The sequence below is a fragment of the Filicampus tigris genome, chromosome 20 (genome assembly GCF_054856515.1).
Source record: "Filicampus tigris isolate MCC_2025a chromosome 20, RoL_Ftig_1.0, whole genome shotgun sequence".
Taxonomy (NCBI): domain Eukaryota; kingdom Metazoa; phylum Chordata; class Actinopteri; order Syngnathiformes; family Syngnathidae; genus Filicampus; species Filicampus tigris.
In genome coordinates this window covers 1900132-1911314 of record NC_141236.1, presented here as the reverse complement: position 1 = coordinate 1911314, position 11183 = coordinate 1900132, and the positions used below count along the sequence as shown (strand labels likewise).

At 41.2% G+C, this 11183-nt stretch overlaps 1 protein-coding gene across 1 annotated transcript; it reads right to left on the bottom strand.

The window, feature by feature from the left end:
* Positions 1–188: 188 nt before the first annotated feature.
* serinc1 (serine incorporator 1) lies at positions 189–9979 on the bottom strand. The gene is made up of 10 exons (XM_086018316.1): positions 9817–9979; positions 9013–9174; positions 7796–7989; positions 7595–7674; positions 4770–4907; positions 4454–4623; positions 4227–4317; positions 1926–2067; positions 1614–1838; positions 189–1479 (listed from the first exon to the last, which is right to left on the bottom strand). Exons 1-10 carry the CDS (start codon positions 9853–9855, stop codon positions 1341–1343), a joined length of 1380 nt encoding a protein of 459 aa, XP_085874442.1. The 5' UTR covers positions 9856–9979; the 3' UTR covers positions 189–1340.
* Between the last annotated feature and the right edge of the window lie 1204 nt (positions 9980–11183).

Below are 11183 nucleotides of genomic sequence, written 5' to 3'. Positions count from 1 at the left end.
CTCTTTGATGTCCAGTTTTTAACATGGGATCAAAATGAAACCTCGTCTCATCACTGATTTAAAAGTGCCTGCATCCTGATTTCGTTTCCTTTCTACGCATCTGTTCCGTCACATGGCAGTTTGTTGTTACAAAGGCTTGCAGTCAAATTATTAAGTCTGGTGAAACTAAAGTGAATTACTGGACTTCATTTTTCCGGTTCAGCTTCTTTTATTAAATCAGTTACAATACACTTAACTTACACTTATTTCAAAAGTCATTTGGATAAAAAGCAGGTTATAGCCATAATACAGTACAAGTGCAGAGTGCGGAAACAATTGTGAACACCAAAATCTTCAACTCAAAAGTTGAAAGTCAAAGGCAGAGCTATGCACATCCAACAGAATCAGGAATGCATTGTGTGGATGCAGGTCATGCATTGGATTAATCTCACAGCTTATCAGAGATAAGAAGTGACCTCCTACATGGGGTCAGTCAGTGCCACTGCTGCAGACCTGCTTATTTTCCACAACACAGTTTGTCAGTGTGTGACGTGCTTGGATGAAATACAGTATATGGACAGAAATATTGGGACACAAATTTATACCTTTCAATAATATTTCAATAAGCCCTGGCTTTGTCTCTTAAACCAGCAAAATATTTCAAACTGTAATATGTATCCAGTTTGGAAAAGGCTTCTTTTTTTTTTTGTTCCAGCATGGCAGGGGAACGAGTTCACTGACATGTTTAATGGCTACATTTGTCCATATAATGTACAGCACTCTGATTACATCACTCAAATTCTGTAGCAGCTGTCACCTAACATTTTAAAGGAAAAAGCATGCAAGTTTTAACAGAACACACTGGGAAACACACAGGTAACGTATTTACAATGGGAACCACAACACCACACCGCTTAAGGCTAGGTTCACACCGGAGGCAAATGCGACCCAGATCGGATTTTTTTGCCCATATGCGAGACCTGTATCTGATTTTTGTATCTGGATGGCTCAATTCCGCTTTTTTTCAAATGCGACCTGGGTCGCTTTCACATGTGATCCTAAATCGGATAGGTATTCAATTTTTATCAATGCGGCCGTGGTGTGAACAGCCCCGTCGCATATCCGACATTGACGTCATCCGCAGCCCAAAATGCGCTCAATCCAAATTGAGCATTAAGAGCTGCGGTGTGAACCTAGCCTAAGGGCCACAGTAACAAGCAAATGGGACTAGGCTGCAGTTTACAGATGAAACACAAAAAGGTTTTTAAAAGCGGAAATAAAATCCCATCTACCAAACAGCGGAATCACTAAGCAGTTGAGAATGGCTACGTTATGTGCAAGCGCTGGGGACAATGAGTGTTTCAGTCAAAGTCCCTGTTGACCAGGACCAGTGGAGCCACCAGCGTCCACACGTAGAGAGCGATGCAGATCCAGCTGGAGGAGACCTTTACCCACACAGAGGGCCACTTGCTGGTCATGGTTTCGTAGTTGGAGTCGGGGCTGCAGGGAGAGGCGTCTCATTTTTATTTTGCAAGCTAAACCGTTTGATCAATTTGAGTTCATTTCTTTCGTTTTCATAAACTATATTAGTCTGAATCTGTTTCTGTGAATCCTAGCTCTTCCCCACTGCTTACCTGTACCAATTAGTAAGCGTCATCATGATGTAGAGCGAAGCCAGGAACAGCATGAAATGGAAGAAGGAATAGGAATAGGTGACTCCTTCCTTCTCGTTATCCACAGCGCGGTTCGCCCCACCGCCCTCCTCAAAGCTCTCAGCCTGAGGCCCGTCTTCGATCAGAGCTGACTCGTCGCTCGTCAGGGTCAATTTGTTCACCTGGGCGTTGGATGAGTTACGGATACTGCGGCACGAGAGAGAAAGACGGTGGCAGTCTGCGCGGAGGAACGCGAGGGGTGCGTCAATTTGAAGAGCTCAACTGTTTCCTTACCTGGAGTATAGGACACACATGAGGAAGAGGATCAATCCCACAAGGCCCTGGGCGTCCCACCACTGGACTGCATGGTCCTCGCGTGCCGGGGTGGTGGTGTTCAGCCCAATGATACTCAGAAGGCTCGGGTTGCACTTCCTATCTGTGAAACCAGAATTGGAAATTGCTTTGAAGGGTACCTTAAACAGGACTTACAATGACAACTTTTACCTGGGTCAGTGGCTACGTTTACATGGACAAAATGTCTTTCATCCGATCGATTCGAATTTAAATGAGGATTTTCATGGACACTAAAAGATATGAATCCGATTGGGATTTGCGTGTTCACATCTTTGAACGGTCCGCTGATAGTGTAGTGGTACACACGCCCGAGTTGTGTGCGGGCAGCGTGGGATCGATTCCCGCTCAGTGACAGTGTCTATGTGTGCCCTGCGACTGGCTGGCGACCAGTTCGGGGTGTAGTCGGCCTTCGCCCATTGACGGCTGGGATAGGCTCCAGCAACTCCCCGCAACCCTATATAGGATAAGCGGTTTGGAAGATGACATGACATCTTTGAACGAAACAAATTATTTTGACAAGCCCAGACTGACCAAATTTATCAACAGTAGTAGTAGTAGAAGAAGCCTTACGTGTCAACAAAACATCACTCCGGCCATTTCGACTCCTAATGGAGTTGCAAATGTACCAGTTCAGCCTTGCGCCCGCCATGTCTTTCGCTCGCTCTGCTTCTACTAGCTTCCAGGAATAACAAACGCGTTTACTGATGTCACAGGTATGCAAGGTAAACACTGTTTGTTCCGTAATTTGGGAATAAGCGTTTTCTTGCGCGCTGATCTGATTATCAATCGAAATCTAATCTTGATCGGAATAGGCTTGATCAGGTCAGAATATTGGGGTGTGTACATGAAGCATTTTTATTCCCATCAGGCTTTTAATTTGAATAAATGTGTCCATGTAAATGTAGCCAATGTAGTCTTTGTGATGCAAACCTATTAGAAGGGATATTATTTTGATATTATTTTGATGAGTTTAGAGTGTAGTGGCTCACTGGTTTTGGGCTCAGTTCCAACTTGGTCACACTGTCAATTTGAGTGTGAATGACTATGTGCCTACCTTTCACCTACCTACCCTTTTAAGATTATTAGGTTGTATGGCCGGTAATAGTAATCCGTGATATAATAGAGATTGACATGTATTAAGTCCTACTCGCATTTGTGACCCTCCTTGCAGCAATGAGTCAGAACTTACACATATAGATTCCAAGATACAAGGCAATAACGGTTCAAAAGGTCAAACTTCTACCCCTTTCATCGATTAAAAGTTTCATTTTCATGAAATAAAAATCATGAAGTGTTCACAAATTGCATTATGTAAAAGGTCAATAAAGAAGTCAGTCATGATCTCAAAATACAGGAAAACAACCACTCATGACTGCCGTTGTTGCATATATCTACACAGAGAATTACGGACACACAGGTATCAGTACAAAGCTGGCGGTTCCCTTTTACTGATTTCATACACATTTGAACAATTCTACATCTTTATGAGCTACAATTGGCCCGGGAATCCACAAGCTTTTTCATAAATAACCGCCATGACCCGAACAATACCAGCCTTTGATTGGTCGAGAGCCGATTGTTCGAGTAGCGTAATGCGCAATAATCACAAATATACAGTATGCTATGCTAATATACAGTATGTAGCAGCCCGGCTAACCTCCATGCCTATGTGGCGGCCAAATTGGATTGCGATTTGCCTGTCAAAGGATGAACATTGAAAATAAGTCATAACCTGCTCATTTCTCGACCGATTTTCATGCGGTTTACTTATTTGTCAATGCCAAGGCGTGAGCTATCAATATGCACAGTTTAAAAAACAGCTCCCCAAAAATGATTTCTCACAATAATTAGAAACAGACCATTATCACCAGGCCGCATTATCTTCATAAATCTCAGTGTTCACATTTTTCAAAACGATCACTACTTCTTCAACATTCCTTGAAAATCACAATGTCCCATCACTGGTAAGATATTTCTAGAACAGCTCCGCAGCTTGCAACCATGTGGTGCATGTGGGCTAGCAGGCGCACACGTAGGCACCCATGATCTAATCATTTATCGTGCAGCAAAGTTTGCACAAACACTGACATTTCTACACTATACATTAGCGTTATAGCACGAACACTAATAGCACAAGAGGTGGTTAGGCTGGTTTACCTATCATAAAGATTACAGAAGTAGATCATCCGGGGGTCATTTAAAATCTGAAATGACAACATTATGAAGTGCAACAGCTCTTACCAGGCTCGTTTGTCATTGCGGACCAGGTCAAGTACATTGTGTACAGGGTCACCAGGGAGGATTGCAGTAGGCCCGACCTGGGCTGGGACTCCTTCACTCACACGCACAAAACAGGCATCAGTCAGAAAAAAAAAAAAAAAACGCATTCAATATCTATAAACAGTCAAAGTGAAGATCGTTTAATTGTCATTAAACGTAAGCGTGGGGAAGGGAACTGAGATTATTACCTGGATCTGAGGCAGCACGGAAATAACCGACGCACCGAGGCAGAGCAACATGTTGATGCTGATGAAGACCTTGTTCTCGGTGCATCCGTCAGAGTGGGTGTAATAGACGTAGAACAGAACCACGGCCACCAGAGACAACACGTAGTTGAGTGCGGTGACGGACAGCAGGGCTGCGAACATACCACACGGTCATCATGCACATCCCCTCACAAGGAGAAATCGAAGAGCTTGACCTTTTGATGCCATTTGTCTTAATTACGACGTCACAGCTAGGAAATGTTGTTCAAAACCCTTTCTATAAGATTGAGCTCCATACCTGCATACCAGCAGCGTGAATTGCCCTCCTCCATCTTCTCAACCCAGGATTCGTTCCAGGAATGGGCAAAGTCAATGAGTAAAACCAACTGGATGAGGATGAAGCAGAATGCACCCGCCATACCGATGTAGAACCACACTGCAGACAAGATCAGAAGAAGTGTTACGGTTATCCCTGCAAAGCAGCATTTCCCAAATCTAGCGTCAAGTCCAATATTACCCGCCCGACAATTGTCACAGTAAATTTCTGGCCCTTGTTTCTTTTAATCGATTAAAGCGAAAGTCAAGTCCAAAATCTTCTGAGCAATGTGTTCTACGCACCACCACTCATCTAAACACGCCGTCTGGATTAATATTGCATTTGTCGAATAAGAATTACGATGACACATTTACAGACTGGACAAAGACAGAAGCAGAATTCTACAAAATTTTGGAGGGAGCTGGAGAGACAGTACTATGTGAATCAATATCGAGATTATATAATTCTCTCTTTTTGGCCAAGAGTGAAAATACTCACCACATAAATGGGAAGTGGAGATTGGGTCTACTTTATCAGAAGAATTGTGGGGGCAAATCTGGAGCTTCCAATGTGGTCTTTGACCAATTCAACAATTTGAAGGGAACATTGTTGGCAACATGTTATACGATATTTTAGGAGCCCGCTCCAGGTAAGGTACAGAAAAGTCGACACGTCATGTTGGAGACAATGTGGCATGAATGATTCAAATCACTTTCACATATTTTGGGAATGCCCAATTTGGATGACTAACTGGAGTGAGATATAAAAAAACATTGAAGTCCATCTGTCCTTTACATTTTGTGACATTGTACTTTGGTCAAACTCACTTGCTGACTCGGAAAAAAGATGGAAAGTTATTTTACATTCTTCATGGGCTGAGCAAAAAGGCTATTACAAGAAGGTGGTTAAAGTGCCTCCCACTTTGGAGGAGTGGTTTGCGATAGCTCTTGATTTATATAAAATGGAAAAATTGACGAGAACCTGCCTGACAACTGGGAAAACTGAGTTTGATCAAACTTGGGTGAAATGGTTGAAATATGTTAGCCTGGCTGATATTGACTTCTAATTCTAAAAGTTTATATAGAGTTAAGCTGTCTTTTGTTTACTTTTGTTATTGTTCTACAAAAAAAAAAAAAAAATATATACTGGAAATCAATGTCGAACAATGTTGTCATTTTGTTGTACATAATTTTCCCAAATAAAAAGTTAATGAGAAATATATCTATATAATAAATAAATCCCTCGTGCCGATTGCGAAGTGGAGTCTGTGCCCTAAACATTTGGAAGCCTTGTCGGGGCAATAGATTCTGTTATCTTTTTGTGTCTCTCCGATGTTGATGGGTGGGTGTTGCTGCGTTCAGTGTTTCAACAAGTGAGATTTGCGTTGCGGACGACGCCAAATCTAACTCTGTATTTCCTTGTTTTGGTGTATCATAACATCATCGTAAACCAAACGATGGATGAATAGATTTGTTGTGTTGCCGGTGGATGCAGCGACAACTTGCACTTTATACGTCTTTGCTCGTCGTCTTCCACGGCAAACCTAAAATGTAACCAAATAAGCGATTTGCCTTGCCTTGCTTGTTTACAAGTCGTTCCTGTGGCGGGTCTTGTGCCATTTTTAGGTCTGTTACTCTGTTAAAACATTGAGTAAGAGCTGGCTGGCTAGCTAGCTAGCTAGCTTGGAGAGGGAGGCGCGGCGGAGTAACTCGTGTCCGCATGCCTCAAAACAACTCAAAATTAGTATTAATAATCGTTTTTTTTACGATTATGCCAATTTTGTAATCGTGGAGTGTAGTAATCGAAATCGAAATTGAATTTCGACTACAGCCCTAGCACATCCAAGATCACTACAATCTCAACAGTAGTCTCAAAGTAATCTCTACAACACCTGCCAAACCTGTTACTTACTACAGGCAAGCACACAAATGTAGTCAAGATAAAATTGTTTATGGGTTACCGCCTGAGTCTAGTGTTGTCACAGTACCAACATTTTCACTTCGATACAATACCTGCAAAAACTATCTCAAACCTGGCCACCACATCATTTTGTGTGGAACGCGAATGTAACTGCACCTTAAAAAGAAATCAGACTAAACATATTTTTTTCAAGAATATGTTCCCAGCAGGCCCACTAGTTGAAAAACGGCATTCTGATTAATATTGCGTTTGTGGAATATGAGTTAAGCAGCAAAATCCACCCCTTTTTAACCATCTCACGAGGCGGCCATTTTGTCATTTCTGTTGACTGAAAATGACATCACAACAGCTCTGGGCTCAACTAATGAACAATCATGGCTCAGCTTCAGAAAACAAGACAGCCGTGATTGGTCGTTATCTGAGCCCTGAGTAGTTGTGATGTCATTTTCAGTCGGCAGAAGTGACAAAATGGCTGCCCACTGAGACAGCTAAAAAGGGGTGGATTAACTCTTATTGCACAAACGCAATGTTTATCAGAATGCCTTGTTTCAACTAGTGGACCTGCACAGAACATATTCTTGAAAAAAAATATGTTTGGGTTGACTTCCCTTTTAAGTAAGTAACAACAACTACTACTTTGTGATATAAGTCCATTTTCAATAAATGTATACACTTGTGTTTGTAGTTCAGAACTAGACAGACAAAAAAGTTATGTATAGTTAAAATGTAGAAAAGTATTCAAGATATACTTTTCAAAAATATTGTGAGTCCACTGCAGGTTGTCACCATTTTCCACATTTAGGAGCCGGACCAATTAAGATGTGCTATACCGCCAGAGGTAAAAGACACACAAAGCTGCAGAAAGAAGATATATACAGCTAAATTACCAGTCGTGAAGGGACCCTCTGCGATGAAAAAAGATCCAATGGTGATGGCAACAGCTGCTGCAAACTTGAAGAACCAAAAGCTGCAAAAGAAAATAAATTAGAGAATTCCCTGGACTCCTCTAAATGTTCCAAATATGATATATACAATAGAAGTTTGATTCTAACACGCCTTTACATGCTTATTTCTGCATCTGGTCTCACCCATTATGCAGTGCGGCTCGGGGGTCTCTGCTGCTCTTGACTTTGATCATTAGCAGAGAAAAGAGAAGGAAAAACATGGCCATGCCAAAGCAAACGCGGTACACGGCCTTGTAGCCGACCAGCACGTCACAGTTCACATGACCCTCCACGCCGGGAATGGATGAACCCATTCCTCCCTCACAGAATCCTGGAATCTAAAGGAATACATGAACAAAGAGAGTTCAGAGTTGTGCACTAGACAAACTCAATGCACACAATTATAATACTGGCTATAATAGTGAAAACGGGTGAAAAAAAAGTTCAGAGCTTTTCAAATTTAATACAAGAAAGAAAAAGAAAAAAGGCAACTGAAAACAATATCACATATACATTTCTCTTCATGCATACTGATTGATTGATTTAAAATTACTTGTACTGACAAAGTGTTACTCTAAAAAAGCTTGAATGAAATAAAACACATTTTTAGGGATAAAACTACAGATTATTTTAATAATAAATCTGATGATTATTTTGTCAACTGATCAATAAAATCAGAGAAAAAAAAGGTTTTATTTTCTATCCCAATAATTCAAACTTTAATCCTGAGTGTTTGTGTTACCAGTAGTTGAATGTATGTCTGTTTTTTGTTTGTTTGTTTGTTTATTTTCAAAACAAACCGTGACTTCAGGTTGTGTGTAAAATAGTGGCATCCAGCGCATTTCTTCATTTCAAACAGCAATGCTTTGAACATTGCTGGTGAAAAGTAAATTATAAATAGCACCATTTACATATTGCATTTCTGACTGTGCCAAATTATTTAAATGAAAAAAACTACATGTAAATTTCTCTATAAAGGAATATGACGTCATTGTTAAGTGTTTACATTTGCTGCAAATGGTTGGAGTACATAATGATTAAGAACAATTGGGCACTTGGGGTGATCGCTCTGCCATTGAAGGCTTTCATCGGCAATCACCATCACACACCTTTTAAAAAAATCAGCCGTTCACAATCGGCGACTGATCGATCGGAGCAACCCTGTAAACAAGGTCTCTAAGCGTTTAATCAATTATTAAAGATAACTTGATAATTGTTTAGTTGTCACTTAACCAATGCATCTCTACACATTTTGTAACGACAGGATGTAACGGCATAAGTGTTCTGTATCAGAAGTACATAAACATACTGTAAGAAGCGGTACTCCTGTACCCCTGTTTACAATCATACACACGCATTACCTTCTTCAAGTGCTCCTCCATGCCGGGCATCAGCATAATGCAGGCAATTCCCACTCCCAGCAGAAGGAAGAAGGCGTATATGAGGCGAGTCACCGTCGAGTTATTTCCGCTGGGACAGCAGCGACAAAGCAGACAGGGGGCGCTGCCGCACAGACACGGGATCTGCGCACAACAATGAGAAAATAGGTCACTAACGCCAATATTCCATCACGATAAAGCCATAAATCACATGTCGGGGTGGCAAGTAGGCCCAAATGTAATTACATATCGGGCCGGAGATCAAATATTGCAGACTAGTGAGATAATATTGGACTCTTGTTTACATGGTTGCTGTGTCGCAATGGCTAACCTCATAGCAGCCTGTTTTGTTGACATCATCGCCAATGCGTGTTTACCGTTCACGACACAGGACAAAATTAAATAAATTAAGCTAATTAAAGAAGCCGGATTGTTCTGTACGAACACGGACACTACTCAAGACTACGGGCTGTCGTTGAGACTTGAGTTTATGAAATAAAATACATCGGCGAGATGTTTTGGCCGTGTATTTCATGAAAGTAGAATATGAGCTAATTAAAATGTACCTAAAAACGTCAGTCTTAAAATATGATTAACCTTTACATCATGTAACATAAAATTTACAACATTGTTAGAAGTGTCGATCTGCGTCACTGTAAAATCACACGGCCTTCGGTTTTGTTATTGCGCAGTCATGCCACCAAATGAGAAGGGGGGGGGAACTACAAAAGCTACTGACGAGCATAATTGTGCAAATTTATCATCAATAATAAACGTGTTACGTACCCAGCTCGCCATGGAGCACAAGCCCAGAACGGCTCCCATGATGGTTTTTACTCTTTTCCACTCGGATTCGGAGATGGCCGCGAGACTCTAAACAAAAGATGGATGATTTTACTGAGCTGTAGTCTGATTACTCTTCTTCTCTGCTCCGTGTCGTTTCACAATTGCACACAAGTATATCACTGCCCCCTAGAGGACCAAATTAGAACTCCACGTTATCTTGAGAGCTTCGTTGCTTTCTCGAGGCCAGACGTGTTTTTCCCTACGTGGATGCGTTTTTAAACTTCTAAATTGATTTAAATCTATTTTGTTTGTTTTTGTCATTGTATACATGTTTATTATTTGTTAATTTACACATGTGGGATCATGGTTATGTGTAAATATGGTAAAGTGTTATTGTGCGCGCGATTTTATTTGGTTGTTTTATTTAGTTTGTTTTTGCTTTCGCAGGGACGCTGGGAAAGGGAGGATCAGGTGTTTTGTTGGTACAGTGTACTTTTATAAACCAATTTGAACATTCAAAGAAAGGACATGTAAATGGATTTAAAAATGCTTTCACAACAAAACCAGTCGGTGTGCTACGAATAGTCCATCAAATACCAATCCAGTACCACCCTCATCCATCTAGTTTTCGTCCACACTTTCTTTTTCCACTTGAAGCACTGCTTGTATGTGGCCCCGTATCCCTTCAGTTGCCCATCCCTGCTCTAGATAGATAAACCATTATAACACTCTTACCTGAGGCTTTTTTTCTAGAAAACAATGCTGAGGCTGTCTGTACGCACATGCACGCACACGCACACACGCACGCACAATCACACGCGCCTGCACGTATGCACACGCACACGTAAAAAAGGACTTTCGATGGTACTGGTCATCAATTCAAGTAGCTAGTCAGTAGCATCTTGGCTTTAATATTAACACATTCATATGGCAAAAGCTTCTCTCATTAAAATTAAAATTAAAAAAAATAAAGGGGGGGAACAGTATGTTGTCTGACCACCTGAACGTTTCCTAGCTAGACGTCAGGTAACTCCGAATTTAACAGAGTTTAAAGCCATAACAAATTAAGCCGTAATGATAATAATGGGTTGTTAACGTGAGTTAGAAGTTAAGAAAATGGCCAGGTCCGGCCACTTTGGCCAACTTAAATCACATCATTCGATTCGACTGGAAATAGGTGCTCAGCTGTGTGTGTGCAGCTACAAACGTCCAGGATGAGAGGCATGGTGGGGTGGATCAAACCATTTTTGATGGAGGGTGGGGGTTTGCTGGCGACTATTTTTGTTGTTAAAATATTACGTTTCAGCCACGTACTATATGGTTTCACCACTTTTGTAATTCAATTTATTTAAGAAAAGACACAGAGG

Bases quoted from the DNA above. Each gene is read 5' to 3' on its own strand.
- serinc1 (XM_086018316.1), bottom strand. From the start codon at position 9,855: ATGGGAGCCGTTCTGGGCTTGTGCTCCATGGCGAGCTGG. The intron at 4,318-4,453 runs GTAATAATCTCA...GTGTGAGTGAAG, and splicing joins CCGTGCTGCCTCAGATCCAG to GAGTCCCAGCCCAGGTCGGG. The intron at 1,839-1,925 runs GTAAGGAAACAG...CTCGTGCCGCAG, and splicing joins ATGTGTGTCCTATACTCCAG to TATCCGTAACTCATCCAACG.